General features: G+C 47.4%; 4 protein-coding genes across 4 annotated transcripts in view; 3 read left to right on the top strand and 1 right to left on the bottom strand.

Moving 5' to 3' along the window:
- DHCR24 (24-dehydrocholesterol reductase) overlaps positions 1 to 10,270 on the top strand; it is a 19,097-nt gene extending 8,827 nt beyond the window's left edge. Inside the window, exons 3-10 of the mRNA XM_009287499.2 lie at positions 1,153 to 1,308; positions 1,747 to 1,852; positions 2,127 to 2,245; positions 2,336 to 2,599; positions 3,395 to 3,538; positions 4,513 to 4,710; positions 5,466 to 5,644; positions 7,967 to 10,270. Of these exons, the coding sequence (XP_009285774.1) occupies positions 1,153 to 1,308; positions 1,747 to 1,852; positions 2,127 to 2,245; positions 2,336 to 2,599; positions 3,395 to 3,538; positions 4,513 to 4,710; positions 5,466 to 5,644; positions 7,967 to 8,120 (1,320 nt within the window). The 3' untranslated portion in view covers positions 8,121 to 10,270. The remainder of the gene's footprint in view (positions 1 to 1,152; positions 1,309 to 1,746; positions 1,853 to 2,126; positions 2,246 to 2,335; positions 2,600 to 3,394; positions 3,539 to 4,512; positions 4,711 to 5,465; positions 5,645 to 7,966) is intronic.
- A 1,809-nt stretch (positions 10,271 to 12,079) lies between these two features.
- On the bottom strand, positions 12,080 to 16,900 carry LEXM (lymphocyte expansion molecule). The gene is given in 12 exon segments (XM_009287498.1): positions 12,080 to 12,182; positions 13,278 to 13,408; positions 14,000 to 14,032; positions 14,787 to 14,916; positions 15,087 to 15,245; positions 15,490 to 15,497; positions 15,573 to 15,713; positions 15,809 to 15,946; positions 16,141 to 16,179; positions 16,181 to 16,258; positions 16,373 to 16,477; positions 16,862 to 16,900. Coding segments are annotated over 12 exon segments (1,104 nt in total).
- A 1,707-nt stretch (positions 16,901 to 18,607) lies between these two features.
- TTC22 (tetratricopeptide repeat domain 22) lies at positions 18,608 to 21,463 on the top strand. Its single transcript, XM_009287398.2, is given in 1 exon segment — positions 18,608 to 21,463. A coding segment is annotated over 1 exon segment (453 nt). The 5' UTR covers positions 18,608 to 20,936; the 3' UTR covers positions 21,390 to 21,463.
- A 223-nt stretch (positions 21,464 to 21,686) lies between these two features.
- PARS2 (prolyl-tRNA synthetase 2, mitochondrial (putative)) overlaps positions 21,687 to 21,820 on the top strand; it is a 2,150-nt gene continuing 2,016 nt past the window's right edge. Inside the window, exon 1 of the mRNA XM_019474139.1 lies at positions 21,687 to 21,728. Coding sequence (XP_019329684.1) covers positions 21,687 to 21,728 — 42 coding nt within the window. The remainder of the gene's footprint in view (positions 21,729 to 21,820) is intronic.

Genomic DNA, 21,820 nt, shown 5'->3' with positions numbered 1-21,820 from the left:
CCCCCGCCTCTCCCGGCGCCGGGGCAAAATCCAGCTTTGAATCCGGTTGCGGCAGCCGGAGCGAGCACAAGCAAACGAATAAAAGCCAGCGGGTGTTTCTGCCCCTGTGGGGTTTTTTCCCCCGTCTGAAACTCCTCTCGAAGTTGCGGCGTCAACAGCTGGCAAGTCCAGATGCGGCTGTCCAGCTGCTGTCATTGTAACATCCTTAGAGATGCGCTGTGAATCTCTCTGTACGCTCACATGGTTTAGGCATGTACGTGTGTGCACGTGTGTAACACGAAAATGTTAGTCTTTGAATGGTTGGCTTAATACCGTGTTTTCATACCACTTACATCCTGCTTCTCGGCATTGTTAGTTCCAAGAGATGATTGAAGGGGAGACGAAACTTTTCTTCCACCCAGAAACACAGATGTCTTTAATGTTTCTGTGCTCTCTAGTATTTACGGTAATTCTGTCACGTCTGCTTCTGTTTTCTTCCTTGACTCTTGTGTTCATTGCAGATACAGATGGATATTAATGTGCACGGAGTTATTCTTTGAGGATTTGGGGTTGGGTTTTTTATCACCAGCTGTAGTAGCAGTTGAGCTTTGAAGAAAGTGCTACAATTGGTGTTTGTTCTCCAAATGTTAACCACTGTGGCTTTGCAAAATTCGTGGATCATGTGTATGGCTTACACATTTTCCTTCTCAACTTTTCTCTCTTTGCCCATTCATTTTCAGGCTCAGACCATTTTTTTGGTGTGTTTAGGAGGAGGCATTGTTTCATTAACCTTCACGAAACTGACATTTATGACAGTCATAATACCTCCCTTCGAGTATAGGTTTTCCTGTGGATTTTTAAAACTTTCATTCTAGTTTTCTGAATCCCATCTCCAAAAAAACCCCAAAGCTAAGAGATATTAGAAATGCTTCCTCTACATAACTAGACCCCTCTGGTGGTATTTTATTTAGTTCAGAGATCTGCAGAGAGACTTCGAAAGCATCGCTACTCAACATAGAGACATCCAGGCTTTGTTACTTGCAGGTAACATACATGTTAGATGAGTAACAATATTTCTGAATGCTTTTTCACAGTGAGGGAAAAATGTTTCTGGTATACACTATTGACGACGTGTATGCCTTACAGCGTCAGTTCAGTTGTTACCTCTTGCAGGTTCGAGAATGGAAAAATGAAGGCAGCAAAAGATACATGTGCACTGGCCGGCCTGGCTGGTTGACTGTATCACTTCGTGTTGGAAAGTATAAGAAGATTCATAAGAACATCATGATCAACTTAATGGATGTTCTGGAAGTGGACAGTGAAAGAGAGGTAACAAATTCATCACAAAGCTTTCATAATAATGAAGTTTACAGCTTTTTTTATTTGTATTTGTAGCTGAAGAGGAGATTAGATTCCATAAAGAACAAAGGATTTTTGTAGCAGTAGACCCACCAAATTTCAGGTTTTAGAGTGTGTGCTTGGATCATTCTATCCAAAAAACCAGCATATGGAATTGCTTAGCTTTTATGTGCTGAAGTCTAAAAGACCAGATTGCTTTATGGTTTTGGGGACTGAGCAACAAGATGCGGAGGCAGAGGAGGAATCACTAAACAGTTTCAGCTATTTTTAGTAGTGCTCTTAGGAAAGTAAGTCTCTGAATTCTGATAACAGATGGAAGTACAATCCAGTTAGCTGTATTTTGTCATCGTTAATGCTGAACGCTTCATTTATGTTTGGTGGGGGGAATTGGGTTTTTTTGCTCTTTAGGTTGTTCGTGTGGAACCTTTGGTGACCATGGGCCAGTTGACTGCACACCTGAATCCCATGGGCTGGACTATTCCTGTGGTACCAGAGCTTGATGATCTTACAGTAGGTAAGGGTCGTTGTGATGACAAGAGACTCACTGATTTTGCTGCATTTTCATTAGCTTTTTATGCAGTAACATGTTGCATTATTTTAAAGGTTCCGGAAATACTCTGTTGAACCTTATGTTCTGTTGTGGTGTTTATGTTATAAGCACTTCCTTTTTTATTTTTTTAAAATAGTCTTAAAAGTCATGTCCAGAGCTTAAAAGCGGGATTTTGTTCTCATAGACCACCTTCCTTTTGGAGTGTTTCATTTGATTTGTTATGTGCTCTCTTGACAAGGTGGCCTGATCATGGGAACTGGCATTGAGTCTTCATCCCATATATATGGACTTTTTCAACATACCTGTGTGGCCTATGAACTTGTTCTTGCTGATGGAAGCCTTGTGAGATGTTCACCAGTAAGACAAAATGTTATTTTGCTATTATTTACAATGTCGTTGACAGTTATCGGTAAGGATATATGATTTAGTATGACATACTTTTTGCAGACTGAAAATTCAGACCTGTTTTATGCAGTGCCTTGGTCTTGTGGTACTCTGGGTTTCCTGGTTGCAGCAGAAATAAAAATGATTCCTGCCAAGAAATACGTCAAAATACATTATGAGCCCGTGAGAGGACTGCAGAAGATTTGTGAAAAGTTTACTGAAGAATCTAAGAAAAAGGAGAATAGTTTTGTGGAAGGACTTGTGTATTCTTTGGAAGAAGCAGTCATCATGACAGGAGTCTTGACTGATGAAGCTGAGCAAAGCAAGGTAACTAAAGGGCAGTTAGTCACAAAGAAAAAAAATACCCCGAAAGTTTAACTGAAGCTGTACTGTATGCCAGTATAAAACCAGAATCATTATAAGACTGGAACAATCTCTTAACATGGGATTAAAAGTTAGAACTGTCCGTCAGAACATTTTAAATTACAGCTCTTTGTTACTACAACAGAGTCTGTACTTTAAATCTCTTCAGCTGATAAGAAATGACCCACTGGTTTCATTATTCTAGCAAATAATTTAGTCTACAGCCTTTTAATTGCAGTACCTAAGGAGGAAGAGAAGTATCTTTTCTCATATACGGAACAATGCTGTTTTAAACCGCAGTTATTCAGAATAACTCTTTTCCCAGGAAGCTTTTAATACAGTTAATATTGGTAAAACACATCAGGGACATTTACAGGAGGGACATGCTAACTGCATCCCTCAACCTGGATGTTTCTCCTCTGCCATAATGAGACTTTGGATTAATGATGGGTTGAGAGATCGGTATTTCAGGAATCCAGTTCTGTCACATTCACGGTCTCTTAATTAGCTTGTAACAGGCAAGCCTTAGCAAGACTTATTTAAATTAAACCTTAATGGCAAGAAAGGTAAGAAGGAGCCATGCATGTGGAGAAATGAAGGCTCCCTAGATCTCTTGTGACAGCCTCATTCAAACTGTCACAGAGGGTATAACGTTGATTCTTCACAGTAAAGGAATTTGGGGACATACTTAATGTTGTCTAGTAAGGTGTAACTGTTATCTGTGTTGGTGTTTGCTGGTGAATGCATGTTTTCTTGTAGATAAACAGAATTGGCAACTACTACAAGCCGTGGTTCTTTAAGCATGTGGAGAAGTATTTGAAAGCTGACAGGACTGGAATAGAATACATTCCCTCAAGACATTATTACCATAGACATACACGCAGTATCTTCTGGGAGCTCCAAGTAAGACCAGTTCCAAAATTAAAATAACATCTGCAGGAAGGTACTCTGCTCTTTCCCAGTGTAGGTACAATGTACCTTCTTCCCCTTGGCAACACTTCTGTCTTTCATGGCAGAAGAAAACAGTGAAGTTTATGGCAAATTTAAAAGTCCTGCATTTGGGCAAAACAAATCCAAAGGCACTTCTTTATAGATAAGGCGTTATATCATAACCTCCTAATTTCTGTTTTAGTGCTTTTCTGAATTTGGACCTTAAGTACATAATTTCAGCATTAAGCTTTTATACCTACTAAGTGATTTTCAAAGGCAGATGGTGGAAAAAACATGAATGTGAAATTATGGCTGAAAATTTGCCCTGCCTAAACTCAGAATAGTAATTATGCAGTAAGGTCATTACTTTGAATTTCATAAATGTATTTGTTGTGATGTCCACACAAATTTACGCAAAACTTCATGTAGCATTCTGAAAGATTCCCATTGCTACGTTTTGAATCTCTGGGGTGAGATACTGGATCCTTTCAGCTCCCGGAGAAGTTAAACAGGAGTTGGCTGTGCAGGAAGTACTTAAAATTTTACAGCTTTAAAATTCTTTTAAGAACTGATCTTGTATGTATTTATTCTTGCTAGAGTTCTGTAAGCTTAGCTTCTTATGCACTCCTTCCTTAGCTGTTTTAAGATCATAGCCTACTGTTCTCTGAACTTCATTCTCTGAAAGTATTTGGGGATGAGTATGTTGCGATTCATAGGACTGAAAATCAATCGCTGTAACTAGAGGAAGCTTAGGGCAGGGCTGTGTAGTTAAGTTCAGTCCAGGCCTCTCTTATTTGTTCATATTTGTATTACAGTAGTTTAGCAAAAGTATCAGCAGTTAAATTTATTGAAAATCTGGCTTAATGTTGCTCTGAGGATTCTGAAGTATTGCCTTTTGGTTCACTTACACATTCTTAAGTCAAACTTTTTTTCTTTCCTCTTTAAAGGATATCATTCCTTTTGGCAATAACCCTGTTTTCCGTTACCTGTTTGGCTGGATGGTTCCTCCAAAAATCTCTTTGTTAAAACTCACCCAAGGAGAAGCTATTCGAAAGCTGTACGAGCAACACCATGTTGTACAGGACATGTTGGTGCCAATGAAGAGCCTTGAAAAATCTATCCAAACCTTCCATGTTGACCTTAATGTAAGAACTCATGTTTCTAAAATGCAGTGAATCTTGGACTGTGTGTAGTAAGAGCTGTGACTGTTGGTCTTAAGACATAATAGTCTGCTTGTGTAAAAGGTCATTGTTGTATCCTGGGGAGTACTGTGCTTTGCAAGTCTATGATGCAAAGCTGCAGAAGAAATGAACACAGCTTTCTGAAAAAAAGAATTTTAAAAAAGTGAGATTCAAACTTTAGTAGAAGCCAACACTTCTAAAAGATTTTGTCACTTAGTGAAACTTGAACTGATTTTTCTTTCACCTAAAATGACTGGCGGTCTCACTAAACCCCAACTGTGGGAATTAATTTCCCTTTCTTGCTTTTATTTCTGAGTTTATTTTAGTTAGTATAAGAAGTACAAACTTGGCAGCTTCAATTTTGGACTGACCTGGAAAAGAAAACTCTTAATTCTCTTTTTACTCAGAGTGTGTATTCAGTTGTTGCTTTGGGATCGGGGATGTTTTTTTTTTCCATTTCAAATATTTAAGGGGGAGGAGATGTAATTCTAGGAGGACACAGCACATATTCTGAGCATCTCAGTCTATTTGTGTTACGGTCATTAGAAAGTGCAGCTAAGAACCACAGCAAGACAATTGGAAAGGAAGAGCTGTGTAAGTTTCAATCCCAAATTGGGAAGAAGTCCTCTTAACTCTTCATTTTGTCACCTTTATTAAGAGATAGCTTAAAGGATTGTTTTGTTAAAAATAAGTGATAAAGCATTTTCTTACCTCTGCAGGTGTACCCTCTTTGGTTATGTCCTTTCATATTGCCCAATAATCCTGGTATGGTCCACCCAAAAGGGGATGAAGCAGAACTCTACGTGGATATAGGAGCTTATGGAGAGCCCAGAAGGAAACAATTTGAAGCCAGGGCTTCAATGAGGCAAATGGAAAAGTTTGTAAGAAGTGTGCATGGGTAAGGATCCCACTCCTTAGAATAGTAATAATGCCATATAATTTACACCCGTGTGGTTTAATTACAGTTATTTAATCCCACAGCACTTTAATATTGCAATAATTTAACAACCACATTAATTGCAAACTGATTTTAATTACTAATTTTGATGGTACGATTTTTAAATATGATTTCAGTTTCATTATTTGATTGCAAAACCAACCGAATGAGCGCACTGGCTGAAGTTCTTGCAGTGTATTTGGGAGCTGGGTAGCTTCAGGTCACCTTTCAGCTCCAGGCTGCACTGGGAGCAGAGTCTCTGCTGCAACAAAATACATCCATGCACCGAGGTGCAGAAAGACCTCAGCAGGTCTGTACTGACAGTGCATAAACCAGTTGCTGTCCAGAAGTGGTGTTAGTGTGGGTCGGTGATCGCTCTCCGCAAGGCTGGCTAGCCCAGCCCTCGGGAAGGCAGCTGGCTGAGCTTGCATACTGAGGCTGACTTGTTTCAGGCTGGTTCAGAGCAGGGGCAGAGCAAGTGCTGTGTTGGCCGCAGCCCTTCCAGGAATCCCACAGGCTGTTAAAGTTTGGACAGCTTCCCTGCCTGCCCTTGGGAGCGTTCTGCTCCCTGCGGTCCTTGCAGCGTCATGCTGCAGCTCTGCCCTGTCCTTGCGCTGGTGTGTCCTTGCGCTGGTGTGTCCTTGCGCAGGGAGGCCAGCCTTGACACCCCGGCAGTCCCTGTGCGGTGGTGGGAGTCTTTCCTCCCTCGCAACTTGTACTTCCATAGCTTCCTTTTCCCTGCCCCGATTCTTATTACATAGGACCGCAGTAGGCGCGAGATACGTGTCCACCATCTGTCACAGACTCATGCCAGCCTAATTTGCTCTAGTAGTGTCAGTGGAGAAGCAGTTACAGGCTTGTTTCTCAGGAACAAAAAACAACTACACGGTATTTTTACACCATCAGGATAATTTATCCACATTTCTATTTTGACCTACTTCTCAGTCTAACAGTGATTATATCCCATGTGACTGAGTAACAGTGGTGAGTCTGCTTCGAGATGATTCGGAGAATGTAAATGACTTTTAGCTGCAATAAGTGATCTGCCAGAGAACAAAGCAACTGAAAGTTAATTTTAAGCTTTTTTTAATTAACTTGAAATTAAGCTTTTAATTTAAAGCTCTTTACTAACAGTGGTTTGTCTCTTCTCTACCTGTCACTGGGAAGTGAACAATGGGTAAATGCTTGATCTTACAGTTTCGTAATCACACACAACAATAGAGCTTTTATGTAACAGTGTGTGTTTTACTGCTCTACTCTGATGCTAGCTGCATTTTAGAGAGCACAGTATGAAAGTAAGGGAGAGTCCACAGCTAAATAAGGATTTCATTTATTTTTGTAAGTGGACCTTTGTTACACTGTGTTTCATTTACACTATAAATTTATCTTCTCGGCCTGGTCTGATTTGGCAGGCTTTTGCCTTCCTAGTTATATTCTCAACGTCCAGTTCAAAGAAACTGTAAAAAGTCAAAGAACGTATTGCTACATCTGCCTTGAATGCATTTTGTAATGCAGGCTAATACGAGACGCCATGACTGTACCTCCATGGATCGTAAGAAAGCATGCAGAAAAAATACTTCCCTTTTTTTGAAGCTGGAATTAAAGGTTTTGAATGGAAGATAAAGGAAAGCAGGCTTTCAAAAGCAGTTAGAAAAGTATTTGTCAGGGAGAATTTAGGTTATGTGTGGTTTTCGGTGCAAGGGGCCAGACTCTTGATTTGGAGCAACTTTTGAAGTTCTCTCTAGACTTGGGTTTCTGTGAACACAAATTGTTAGAATACAAGTTGTCAGAAGATTTGGCTGCACGCGGTTAGGATGTCTAAACACGAACCACTGGTTTATATACATTTTTTAGTCCTTCTCCTTTTCTCTTTGTAGCAGCAAAACTCATGAAAGTATCAATACACTGATGGCTAAAGAAGTGTTCTGAACCGTATTTTAAAAGGAACGGTTATTTTAATTGCTTTCTTTTCCCATCTTCCCCTTCACCAAAAATGACTAGCAGTATTCTGCTGTTTTCACCATTACATGTTATTTCCTTTTGGAAAAGAGATCGTGGTAATGTTAAATCCACAAAATATAATTGGCCAACTGTCCCAGCATAATCCATGTGAGCAATTATATTTGCTTGTTTTTAAAAGCATTTTTGATGGGAGTTTTTTTGTTGAATATTTGCTATTCATAGCTTGCCCTGATTTTTTTTTAATATTGTATTTCAAATCTTGTGGCGCAATTAATACTGAATCTCTGCCTCTTTTTTTTTTCCTTCCTTTTTTTTCTCAAGTTTCCAGATGCTGTATGCAGATTGCTATATGACCCGTGAGGAGTTCTGGGATATGTTTGATGGTTCGTTATACCACAAGCTGAGGGAGCAAATGAATTGCAAGGATGCCTTTCCAGAAGTGTATGACAAAATCTGCAAAGCTGCGAGGCACTGAGCCTGGATGATCTAATCAAGCAATCAGGGAAAGATGAGTTTACCTATAGCTAGTCAGTATATCCTTTAAAAAAAAAGCTTTATTGCTCTCCAAATAAGCTCATTCTTGTTGATGTTTAAAGGTATGAATTCCTGCTTTATAAATTTATGTTTAGTATTTCTTTGTATGTTTTGAAACCAATTTTCCAAACTCAAAGTGATTGTTTTTAAGAAATCTAAAGTGCTAGCCTTTGTATCTAATGTAGTGACATAGGTGAATTCACCTATTTCCAAGCATAAGAAAAATAATTGGAAAGGATGAAGATACTGGAGTTACACCAGCTGTATACTATAGCTATATTTAACATTACTTTTGAAAATGGTAGGGAGGGCTCAGAAATAGGTGCCAAAGCTGAATGCATTGTCAAATTAATCATGATGTTAAAAACATTTGCCTCCAGTCGGTAACCTGTAGGACACCTTCACGATGGTACCATAATCTTCTGGCTGTACGGCGCTGCACGATGTGGTGTGGTACTATACTGCTTGGGTTATACTGCACTATAATCTCAGCAGAGCGGTTAAACTCCCTAACAGCAGCTTCAGTTTCAAAACTGAGCATTGAGGTGTGGAGAAAATGCTTTTTACTTGTGCCTATCAGATTTGTACTGATTTTGATTATAAAGTGTAAGTGGATGTAGGTTTTAGGTACTTTGTAATTGGCTACCAGTGCATTGTTTTTTTGCCCCAAAATATCAATATTTTGGCTTCATAGGCTACTGAAAAAATTGCTGCTATTTCATATAGCCAAGTTTTAATTTCAGTTTTTACTCGTTGTGGGTCAGTTTATTTGGATTTTTTTGGGTTTGTTTTTCGGGGGTTTGGGGGGTGGGGTTGGTTATTGCTTAATTTTAGTGCCTTATAAATACTCAGTTGGAGGAAGACGTGGGTTATTTCAGACCATTCTGTCCTGGCCGGTAGGAAAAGGAAGTCAAGGCTTTATTTATACGAGGTTTGTTAGAGCAAGCGGCTGTGGATAAGAACAACTCTTGTTGTGAATCTTGATACACACAGGCTTTGGTTCTGATTCGAGTGACACTTTTGCTTTTCGTTTTAGCTGGATTAGATTGATAGGCTTTGTAAAAGGACTGTTTCAGTCACCTGGAGAGGAAATCAACAGCAAGTACTGTTCAGTTCCCCCTTCTGCTGCTTGCTAGTGAAAACGGCACACTCACGCACTTCATACAGTCAAGTGTAGAAGTGTGGAAATGTTTTGACCCTGTAGCCAGAAACACGGTTCCAAACCAAGCCCATGTCTTGTCCAAGCAGTACTTTAAATTGTTACTTGAAACCTTACTGAGCTTGAGGGAAAAGAAAGTAATTTTCTTGAGGCTTGCGTCGGGGTTAACATGAAGAACTTTTTAAACAGTTACCAGTGGGAGGCGTTGTAATTTTATATGAGTGCTAAACCAATGATTTTATTTATTGATAGATGGATGTTTATGGTCCAGATGAAACCAATGATAAAACAGTAACAAGTTTGGCCTGTTACTCAGTGATGCATGCTGGGCAAATTGTGTGCAAATAAGGTCCCCCTTAAAATCCCACGCGGGGGACTGGTAGCGGGGCAGCCTGCCAAGGGGAGATGCAGCTGATGCAGAGCGCCTGCAGTGCTGCCCAAGCCACGGAGCCGGGCAGGAGGTGGAGCTGTGTCAGTGATCCAGGAGTGTCTGCTACACCGTCCCAGGCTTCGGGGTACACAGGCAGGCAAACGCTGATTCTCAGGGTGTAACCTGCCCTCCTGCCTCTGTGAGGGAAGCAGCACAAGAGCAGCTTCCTCGTTCCTGGGGCAAAGCTACGATTTAGCCCAGTGCTTGTAAGATAATCTGCACAGAGCAAGAATGGGTTTGGTTAGCTTTTAAAGGGCGATGTTAAAACAGCTAGAGGATATGCAAATACTTTTACTTCAGCTGTGTTTCTCTCACGTACTGATGATCTTTAGGTATGCACTGTAATTTTTTTTTCACTCCTTAATTTATTGGCAAACTTTGTGTGATGTGATTGGGTACTGTAACTGTATCAGTCACACAGATGCACATGCATAGTTGCTGTTGCTCTTAATTTTTGGTTGTACGGGCTGTTTAAAATAAAGATCTAGCCAGCGTACTGTTCAAAGTGGTGTCTTTTAACGAATGATTACTTACTCTTCAACAGCTGTGTTTATCATTTCTCATGCTTATTGTATTGTTACAAACGGCCAGTGATTACTGAGAAAAGCTGCTGTCTGGGTAAGAGACCAGAGGCATTTTGAGGCTGTTGGGAGATGAGGAGCCTGGTGCTGCAAACAGCTTTGAAGGAATGTCTTTGAAGTCTGTGAGTCTACCCTTATCTCTGCTCCAAGACACACCTGTACAGAACAAACACTTATGGCTGAGCCTTAACCCTTCAGTTATGCCCCACTAACTCCACGTAGCCTCATGATGCCACTTGTCCTGATTTTTCTCCCCCCTCACCTCATTCTTTCCCTGTGACTTTTTATCCAAGGAGGACAAAACCCCATTTTGGATTTAGGTGCTACAGCCGTTGACATGGATAGCTACTTCATTTTTCTCATACTAATAAATCTAATCCCTGGTTTGAACGATCAGCCACAGAAGCGAGGATGAAGATTCAGTGCCCTCTTCAGCCTGAGGAGTTTCACATCCACATCTTCTGTTTCTTTGAAAAACGCCTTCACAGCAGCTCTGTAGGCTTAGACAGAGGTATTCCTGCCACTCCGTTGGTCACAGCGAGTGCATCCTCTTCCAATGCTTTCTTCCCAGAGAGAAGCTGCTGGGCTTTCTCCTGAAATCCAGGCTGCCAAATGCCTCCACCCCACTGAAACCACAGTTCAAGTGCCAAAGCCCTGTGTTCCTTTAATCACAGCCTTTGTCGGCCCTGACTTACGCTGCATTTCACAATCCTCTCTTGTTACCCCAGCAGTATTTCTGTAGCCTACGCTCACCCACATCACTGCTCAGGCATCTCCCATCAGAGATCTCCTTCCTCCTTTGCTTGCCTCTCTAGAATGATAATCAGTATTTCCTTAAATCACTGCAGTTCTACCTGTGTTCAATTATCTCTCCCACCAAAGGATAATTGCAGATTAATTAGCATACTTAATCAGCCACAACTAACGTGTAATTACACCTAGATTTAATTATTCCAGTCTGGTCTAAACACTAGTACGAGACTTTATAAAGGTTAACTCTAAGTGAACCAGCGTACTCCCACTACGTTTTTATGGCCATCCTTTGTTATCACCGACACAGCTCGCTCTTCATTTCACTTTCTCCGTTGCCTCTAGGTTTTAATATCCTACAAAATTTGGAACGATGACACTAAATTCCCCCTAATTCCCTCCAGCTGCTTATAAACATTTGCATTGTTAATTCAAGTGAAGCTGTATGTTACAGCTTGTGGTGAAGATCCTTGCACACAGCTACTTTAAAGACAGCACGGGACAGGTACGTAGGCAGGTGCCGAAGGCCTGACTACTCTAACTGCTTTGCCGTAGCACTGCTTTTCCAGACCCAGCTCTCCGTTGAGCTGTCCTGGTGGACCTGGGGGTATTCAGCTGCGGTAACGCCACCATGCCCGTAACAGGTACGTGCGACTTCTTTCAGTAGTGCTGTTTGAAAGGAAATGTTTAATGCTGAATGAGCTGTGCGTGCCAGCAGACCTTCCTTCGGAGGATGTGCAGTATCTGGCATCCTCTTCGCAAGTGTGTCACTTTTATAAAGTCCAAGGTGGAAATAATGCATTACTCGACAAAAAAGTTAGACTGCTGGTTGTCGAAGCGTGTTTTATTACCACAGAACAAGACTTGAGTTGTTTCCTATCTCTTGACTTGTGTGCCAGCACGCTGTATTTTCATCTACCCCATCTCATCCGCTGGCGTGTCTGCCATTTACGCACTGATTTGGGCTTCCCAGCACCATCTTATGTTTGGAAAACAGCAGTGATTTCTTCAGAGGTATCTGGACAACGTGGAGCAGAAATCAAATCACTCCAGTTGTTTTTAGCAACAGGCTTGAACTGCTCGCTGTGGAAATAGGATGCAATTCAGGGGGCTCAAATTATTGGCTGGATTAATCTCATTAGTCTTAATGAGCATGGAGGTCAACAGCTCTTAAAAGCCTGGCTATTCCCTAGAAAGCACAGCTGTAGCTTGAAAAGTGATCTTGGAGCTAGTGCTATTTGATCAGAGAGGTGCATTTGAATTCCAAGTCCTGCTCACTGTTCAGATTTCTTTTTTATTCCTACTGGAAGTACAAAATTAACGAAGCTGGGCAATATTGAAAGCTAGATTTCATTATGCTTTCTCCATCGTAGGATAGCTGACTTCTGGCTGCCCCGCTGAAAGCTGCCGAGTTATATTCAGCCAAGACCAATTTCTAACTACTCTGGAGATCAAGACTGACCTTTGCAGAGCTGTCAGCCCGTAGTGCCGCCGCAGCAGTTTGCTAATCTTGGCCACAAGCAAAGGTGAGAGCGGAGGGCTATCCTGAGGTCTCTCATTAGTATAGTTCCTAACTGCTTCGCAGGGTTTTCACGCTAGCGATTTCAAAGCCCTCTGCGGTGAAAGTGAGCCTTGTTATCTTCCTTCCTCAGATGGAAGGCACCAAGGCACAGCCTGAGAAGACGATTTCTGTTTCGGGCTGTTGAGCGGTCCGGTGCTGGCACTGGGAATGAGTCCAGACAGGTTGATTATCCATCCACCTCCCAGTTCCTTCCCAGGCTGTCTCCTCTAATTTGATGGAAACTATTTGCCTACACCTCCACTGCAGGCAAATTGCATTTCACAAGATACAACCACCTTGGCATCTGTGAAGTGCCTTGAGAGCCAGTAGTGCTTTAACCCTCCCACTACCCCTACGCAGTGGGGAAGCACGGTCTCCTTGCTTTCCTGGGAGGGGAGAGGTGCAGCAATACCAACCTCCCTGTCCACAGAGGGAACCTGCGGTGGGGCTGGCGAGTGTTTCTCAGTCCCAATCCAGTGCTTTAACTACACGATCATCCCATCTCACGTCAGTTGTAGTGTCAGTAACATGCACTCAGTCTCCCCAGAGCTGCTCAAGATGATTTTCCTGTAAGCCAGTGTGAAACCACTTACAGCCCCCTTGTCTGTCAGACTTACAGCAGGTCGGCATCCCGCTTCAAGTTGCTCAGGTACTGCTGCACATCACGCTGGTACAGGGACTGGTATCTCATCTTCTGAGGGTATTTTTCATGCTCGGTGATGTTGTAGCGACCAACACCTAGAGGGTTCTGGAAGGAGAGGGTCTCGTGCTTCCCCATCCAGAGGCAGCGTGGAGGATGTGAGTGGGGCAAAACCAGGTAGTGCCTTCACATGGCCAGGCCTTCAGTTGCAAAAAATACAACAATATGTGGCATATCTTAACCAAACTGAGCCTATATTGCAGGGGAGGGAGGAGAAGACACACTAATCGGTGTTAGCCTGGCCAGTCCCCTTCACGAGTAGTTCTTCCCATCACAGCAGTCCACAAAGAAGTCTATTAGCTCTGCAGGCTCAAGCAAGCTCACCAGTCACCTACTGCTAGCTGTAGTGAAGGGCTGCCGTGTCACAACCTCCCCACTGAAATGTCATCTGTTGAGTTCCCCAGCAATTATGAAGATGTCTTCATCCTTGACCTCTTTTAAGTTGCCTGTTCCCCACCCAGCTGGATGAAGGAGAAGCCACATGGAAGCCTGCTCCTCATCCCTAGCTAAGGTGGACTATTTCAGATTAAAGCTTTCCCTGTCTGCTTTGAGCCCTTCAGGCTTTGTTCTGGTTCTCCATGGGGAAGCTGCCAAGATGAATACAGCTCCAGGAATGGGTACTACGGGAATGGCTCCCACCTGCACTGGCTCTGCGACGTGCTGCTGATGCTGCTAGAGGAAAAACTGGCTTTCAAGCAGCAGAATATGACTTTCTGGGAGGATACAAGTAGCTCCTAGCTCCTAAAAGGACTCAGACCCAGCTGCCCTCATCCGTGAAGTGCATCTGCTTGCTTGCAGCTGATGCAGAGCAAAACTAATGGGAAGGGTTGTCTGAGCATCCCTTGAAAAGGGCAAAGGCCTGAGGATGCAGGCAGAGATAACATGGTTGCTGCTGAGCTCCTGCCCCTCTGCTCAGCACCAGGCAAGCTCACCTGCCTACGGCAGCGCGTGCTCAGTGGTGGGTGCTCAGCGTGCTGCTGTATGCAGGGGGCACCTTTCCCTCGACCTGGCAGGATGTTGGGCCGTGGGCCTTTATTCACCATTTATTCTTTAGCAACCTGTTCTGGGCAAGAACAACAGCACCTAGAGAGGGACTCATCTCCTTTCTAAAGGACGGGTATCTGGCCAAGTCGCCCAGGTTTCCTTGATAATCAATGGGGAGAGAAAAGCACCTCCTGAGGTCAGTCTGCCCTTCTATCGCAGACAGCCACCTGATGTGGGACTTCTGCTGGGGTGCGGCTCCATTCAGAGGGCACACCTAACGTTTAGCTGGCTGAAGCTGGTGAGGAGTACCCACCCTTACTGTGGCTCAGAAGAGTTTTGTCCCCTCCCAGGGATGTGGTAATGGATTGGGGATGGTCATGGAGGAAACTCAGAGCCTGACCGTTCCTGTGACACTCTCTCACTGCCTGGTCCATTCACTCACCTCGTTCCCAGTAAAGAGGCAGTAGGACTTTCTGTTGAATCTCTTGGCAGATGACTAGAATGGGGGTTGGCTGGAGTACGTTGATCTCTCAACGGGCTTTGGGTTGTAGAAGCCCAGTCCCACCACATACTGGGCAGAAGGAAACCTGTTGCACATCAGTTTGCTCATAAAAAGAGCTGCACAACATCGGAGAGCCGTTCATCCCCCCAGGGCCTGATGCATCCCCACCCCAGGCACCTGCTGCACCACCGGGGATGCTGGTGACACCGGCCGGTGCCAATGTCCATGCTCCCGCTGCCCGCCTCCCTTGGGCACTGGCTGAGCGTGGCCCAGAAGATCCTCTCCATGGGGCAGCCCGGGTTCCTCGGTAGAGTGCTGAAGCAGCCTTTCTTCTTCTTGTCCTTCAATGTCAGCTCATCCAGGAAACCCTTGACAGTGCCAGTGCTCAGCTCGGTGCCTCTCCTCTGCCAGGACAAGGGAGCGGCGCGAGAGGCTCCGCTGCCGGTGGTCTCTTGGGCCACCCCATCCATCCCGTGCCATGAGACCTCAGCCCTGCCGCTGCTCAGGGGCACCAGCCTGCTCTCCTGCATGGTGCTTGCAGCCCGCTCGCTCCCCAAATGCTGCTGAGTGGGTGTATTTTTCCAGGATCTAAGGGAAGTCAAAGAGCAAAATCCAAGCGGGACAGATGCTGGCGTAAGGCAGCTCTCCATCCTTATAGCAATGTGTTGGCAATGCCACAGCTCGCTGATAAATCCTGTCCAGGTGTGGGGCCCCAGGGCAACGCACCTCCAAGGCGTGATGGCCACCACCAGTGGGCTTCAACCTGTCCCCCAAGAAGAGCTGGCAGGGTCCAGGGCCGCCCGCCCACCGCAGCCCCTCGTCGATGCTGCTCTGCAGGTGGTAGGTGCCAGGTCCCAGGCCGCTGCCCTGCAGGCACGGGGGGAAAGGCAGCAGGGGCTGCGCTCAGCGGGGGGATGGGGCCACCCCACCAGCATGTCCTCAGGGGAAGGGGCAGGACTCGCCACGGCTGCCAGCAGGGCACACTTTGCCGTCCTGCTGTCCATCAGCCCTCGCGTGCTGGCAGAGCGCTTGTCCCTCTCCTCCAGGCGGGCGTAGGGGTTCCCCCGGGGGCCGTACATGCCAGGGCCAGGGAAGCAGTACTGCGGGAGAGGTGGGGTGGCCGTGGGCAGCCTCAGCAAGGGGGACAGTCCCCAGCCCAGCAGGAGGAGATGGTGCCCACGGTAGCTCCTAACCCTTGCAAAGGGCTTGTTCTCTGGAGGCATCAGCCCGGACCCAAGTCCCGCAGCCGGCAGGCACCATTCCCCAGCATCTCCCATGTCGGGGTGTGACCTACCCTGTGGGCGTTTCTGAACCACTGCTCCCTCGTGTCACAGAACCCCCCAGAGGCTGGAGGACCGTGTCTCCTGCAGAAAGTCCCTGACGTTGTACATTCCTGGGCCCAGCCTTTCCTGCTGCGGGAGGAGAGTGGGGAAGGCGAGGATGGGCCTGGGCAGCACTGCCTGCGCTGCCTGAACTGCTCGCCCCTAGCAAATGTGCTCGGAAGGCGGATGAAACCCAGCTTTTACCTGGCGTTTGCACCTCTTCGTTATCTCCTTGAACTGGAAATGGGGCAGCTGACTAAGCTGGGAGCCCTTCTCTGCTCTGGCCCAGCCAGAGGCTGATGCTTTCCCCTGCAACACAGAGCCAGAGCACTGCCGTCAGCAGTGCCAGGACTGGAGCACAAGGCTGAGCTCATGCTCAGCTGGCCGTGGCTCCGCAGCCAGGTGAAGAGGGGCGATTAGGGGAGATGGACATGGGGATCTGCTGCTCCATGTCCCAATCCTCCGTCCTCTGTGTTTGCTGAGCACCAGGAAGGTGCCTGCAAGCGCTGGCATGAGCAGCCCACATCCCACACTTCCACCCTGGGGTGCTCGGTCCCGGACCGTCATGTGAAAGAAGTCCCCATGCAAGAAGCTGCTTCCCAGCGGGCACAGACAATCTGGGAGATGAGGAGAGCTACACCAGTAAGTCCAGCTCTCCCCACGCATCCAGGCAAGCCTGGCCGGTGGCCTCACCTGGCTGCGCATGTCCCTGGGGAGTGCTTGCAGCCCCATGCTGGCAGGTCTAGTCCCCAAGGTCTGCAGGGATGGTGGCAGCCCTTGCCATGGCAGCCGTCACCATGGCACCCAGCATCCCAGTTCCCCAGGGAATGTCCCCTCCCGGGAGCAGACAGGGCTGGCAGACAGCAGGGTGGAGGCAGGGATCCTCGTAATGGAGGCTCCCAGCCTGGCTAAAGCAACGTATTCAGGGCTTGATCCAACTGTTTACCAGGCCTTCATAGGGACAAATTATCTCTAAGCTGCTAAGAAAATACATTCTTAAAGCAAAAACCCAACCTGCCAATCCCACTTTGGGCAACAAAATGATGCTCTTGGTGCTTGTGTCCTCTGTGGTGCTGTATTTGCTGCATGTGAGCATGGGTGGGTCTGGGCAAGGCGATCCGCATCCATGATCTTCGCAGGGGAGGCTCACCAGCCCCCTTAATGCCCGTTGCATTTTGGACAAGAGCAAGCCAGGCCTGAGGAAGTCGGTTCCCTGGCGCTGGGCTGCTGTTTGGTGCAGAAAGCGGGGTTGGCTGCCCGGTCCCAGCCATGCCGCCCGCTCCCATTGCAGGCTGGATGGGATCCTGCTAAGCCAGGGCAGCGAGGAGCTGAAGAGGCTGCCCGCCTCCAACAGGACCCTGGCACTGCTCCGACAAGCCATCAAGTCCTCCAACGCTACAGAGGCAGGAGAAACAGATTATTTCACCAGGAGGGGGACTCCAAGCCCATCTGTGTAAAACCCACCTCTGGTCCTTACGCACGCGTAACTCATGGTGTAATGCATCCAGCACTGATGGATGTTGTATGTACATACATCCAAGGTAGCCCTGAACCTCAGATGATGATATGCATTCTTCTGATTGATTTAATTACTGTATTTTTATCAGTGTTGTTTATTTTCAAAAGTGTTGTCTGCTTGGGAGGAGCTGTCTGAAAGCACCCGAGGGTTGCCCGGGAGCACCTGCACCTTGGGTAGCTGCCAGGGTGGAGGGGATGTGTGGTAATTTTACATCCCCCAGTAACTTCCCGAGGGGCAAATCTAAGACAAGCCCTGCAACTACTGCTTCACTAGGCATAAAAACGTTGTCCTGCGGTCATGCAGTTACAGCAACATCACTGGAGGGATGAAAGTACTCGGGAAAATTAGTCAGCCAGGTGCGTGAGCCAGCGCTGTGGGCTCACGGACCCTACAAGCTGTGTAAGAGCATGTCCAGGGTCAGCCGGGATGTGCCACGTCTCTGTGCTGAGACCCCAAGCCCAAACTGCAAATCCTCTGCAGGATGGAGAGAGGTTTGGCCGCTGAATGACTTGGCCTCTCACCTGCCCTGACTTCTCTTCCCCTAGCCCTGGCCTGGTGCTACCTGGGGCTGCTGCTGGAAAAGAACGAAAGGTTTTCCACCACCCCGACGGGGATCCCAGACTGTGGCTTCTCCGAGACTGACCCCCTCGATTGCTTTGGCAAGGTGCTATAGCCAGCACTGCTGCACCAGGGACTGATTCGAGGCAGCTGCCATCGCCTGCTTGGTCCTTCATTCATCTTACCCCATTCCTCAGCATTTTTCCTCCTGGAAATCCCCCAGGTCAAAGAGGGGAGGCCCCAGACGGCAGCCGAGACCCTCGGTCCCGCCATGTGCATGGCACACCCCTCTCAGGCCGCGTGTTTGGCCCCGAAGGCATAAATCAGCTCGCGGCAAAGCAGCAGGCGAGCGGTTTGGTGAAAGGCTGCAGGGACAACAGTACCTTTATTAGCTTCCCCCAGCACAGCTGGAAAAAATAAGGAGGACAGACAGGCTTTCAGACATATAACCCCTGAGCTTAGCCCCGCATTCAGTCCTGTCTGCTGATTTAATAACAGCTATCAGCTTTCCCTGCAGGCCGCGTCTTTTGTATAGCCTTAAACCCTCCCAGTTAAAACACTGCTCCGGCGAATCAATCCAAGATGGTTTTGTCCCTTTGATCAGCACAGCAGGCAATAAGTCACCGATGGAAACGTGTTTCACTTCTGTGGCTCAAACAGGCGATAGAAACGGTGAAAGACAAACCTCCCATCCTGAACCGCCTGGCGAATATCTTCCACTTCCTGGGCAAGCAGGAGATGGCCAAAGGGATATGCAATATGGCACTGGATGTCCCGCGGGACCCGCAGCTCCACTGGCAGGCGTACTGCACCTGGGCACAGGTAAGCCCTCATCGGGGCCAGCACAGTATGCTGGGTGTCCGAAGCGTGGACAGGTCCCCTTACCACAGGGACCCGTCCTGCTCCTCCAGCCTCCAAGACAACCACGGCGCTTCTCTCAGACAGCATTTGCATTGCTTGTTTTAATTGTGGTGAGAAACACGCAGGGAGAAGTAATTGCCTGACAAAACCAGCGAAGGCTGGTCTGGGAGTGAAGTTGCTACCTGGCAGCCAGGAAACCTGGGCCAGATCCTGGCTCTGGCACTGAGCTGCTGAGGGACTTCCCCAGGTCCCTCTGGGCAACGTTTCACAGGGTGCAGAGTCACCTCGCAGAACTGGCTTGACTATTTAATGACTTTAATGCTCCCAAATCACTCAGGAGCATCAAAAATGTGCTCCTTAATCCCTTGATTTTGCCCATTTGTAGCCCCCTGTAAACAGGAGTGCACATTTGTGAGTATTTCCCATTACAGAAGAATCATGAAGATTTCTTCAAACCCCATTTTTAAATAAAATAAGGACTCATTCTTACTTCCTTATATTTAAACAGGATTATTTAACTCCTCATAAAATGAGGCTCAGTGAAGTGAAATCTCCTCCTCTAGTGGAGTACTTTAATATGTGCTTACAACTGCTCTTCAGAGATGTTTAACTCCCTTTGAGCTAGAGGCAGGAGGCTGAAAAGTGCAGCGTGGAGGTGGTCACTGGGTGCCGGGTGGTGTCTGTCTGCCAGGTTTGACTGGAGAAAGCTGAAATGATGTAAGAAAAAATGCTTTTGATTTCTCAGCCCTTCTTCAGGCGCACTCCTACAGCCAAGTGGTTCAACCTCTGAACACACTAGGCCATGCTGCCCCCATACCTGAGCCTGGAACGGGGAACGGATGGGCTAGCTGCTTTCAAGGACCCCAGGATCACCAAGAACCAAATTTACAGTCAACAGGTCAACAGGATGAGCAGCATCTCAGGGGCTTGCACCACCTTTCCTGGTACTGCTAACCATGGGGTCACGCTTTGGACACTGAGGTGCTGGTGCTGGGCAAGCTGGCCTGGCTCTCTGGTGTAGCCTGGCACGGCCGAGGAGCTGATCCGATGCATGCTAGTGGTTTGTACTCACATCATTTCATCATCCATCTTGCAACTGGGCACCAAGCCAAGCTGATGAGTTTCCTCTGGTCTCCAAATCCACATGAAGATGTATCCGCAAGATCTGGAACGTGCAAAGATGGGACAGGGTCCAGTGCCTGACAGAAGGAAGCTCACGCATGCTGAAAATGACCTCAAAAGGGTCCTCAAGGTTTGTCCGTGCCTGAGGACAAACCCGGACAGGGGCCAGGTGAGCATGGGCACATCATACCCCTGAGATCCCGGGGAGCTCCTTGCAGTGTCCCCAGGTTTTCATTAACTCTCAGCCCTCAAGTTAGACCACAAAGACTGAGGGGCCTGGCCCTTGGCTGCCTTTCCATCCTGTTGGGCTCGGTTCCAGTTAGGTGCGAGGGAGATGGTGAGGTACAGGAGGGCTGAAGGCAGAAACAGGGAACAGAGGGATTGCTACGGTTAACGTCAGCCTTAGCTGGGAGGGAATTCTGAGAGCTTACGGGAGTGAAGAGCCACCTGGAGCCAAGCAGTGGGAGACATTAGACACAAGGATGGGAGCAGGACTGCAGTCCTGTGTGTACACTATGGACATGGTGCTGCGAGCAGGTCAGCCACACTCTTATTGCTCCTCTCCCCAGAGCCCGATGGGGAATGTCATCCTCGGAGGCAGCCATTGGTCTCTCTTTTCTCCTGACAGACCCATTTTGTCCTGCCACCCCTCTACTATTTTTGACTACCATATGAGCATGGACGCCGTGCGAGAACTGTTCCTGGTGGATGAAGCTCCCGGACAAAGCCATGGAGTTTGACCTGGGCGATACCATACCCGAACTGCAGCTCTTCAGGGGCAAACGCCTGTGGCTTAAAAGCCAGGAAACACTCGCCATCAAGTGCTTCAAGCAGGCCGTCGAACTGGACGACGTGGGTTCCACTGAGAGCTTGCGGTGCCTCCCGGAGCCACTGCTTCTGCTCTTTGGCCAGAAGAAGCTGAAGACGGAAATGCTGGTGCAGGAGATGGAGCGGTAGGTTAAGAAAGCCGAGGAGAAATTCGCACGGCAGCACCTGCAGCAGGAGCTGAGGGCAGTCTGCTGCAACCGCACGCTGGAGGTGACCCAGCTCTCCAAAGCCGTGATCGCCCGGGGGAGGATGGCGCTGGTGAAGCTGCTGTTTGAGGCAATGAAGGTCGATTCTTCCAAGGGCAGGGTGAACGAGCAGCCACTCCCCCTCTGAGTCGTCAGGGTGGCAGCAGGTTCTGCACAGTGGCTGTCTCTCTCATGAGCTGTCAGGACCTTCTCAGTTTTCTAAAACCTTGTTGATTAAAAAAGCAATAGACAAATCCGTTGTGGTGTTAGCCCTGCCGTTGCTCCGCCGTCCCTGGCCCCGGTCGCCGTCCCCCGCCCTCCCCTGCCCGTGGACGGCCGCCCGCTGAAGTCCCTCCGAACCTCCAGCTCCCGTCCCGGGCAGGCAGCTGAGAGCCCGGGGTGTCCGCCCCGTCAGCCACGTCCCCAGCCCCGGGATGGCAGAGCTATGAGGCGAGGGGTTCCCGCTCCCGCCCTTGCTGCGGGGGCCGTCGGCTTTCCGTGACACCCGAGCTGGCGTCACTCCTCCCCGCCCCGGAGCAGCCCGCCTCAGCTCCTCTGCCCCGCCCGAGGACGCCCAAC

The sequence above is a fragment of the Aptenodytes forsteri genome, unplaced genomic scaffold (genome assembly GCF_000699145.1).
Source record: "Aptenodytes forsteri isolate BGI_AS27 unplaced genomic scaffold, ASM69914v1 Scaffold119, whole genome shotgun sequence".
In the NCBI taxonomy this organism is placed as follows: domain Eukaryota; kingdom Metazoa; phylum Chordata; class Aves; order Sphenisciformes; family Spheniscidae; genus Aptenodytes; species Aptenodytes forsteri.
Note: the sequence above shows the minus strand (reverse complement) of the source record. Positions and strands in the feature narration are given on the sequence as shown.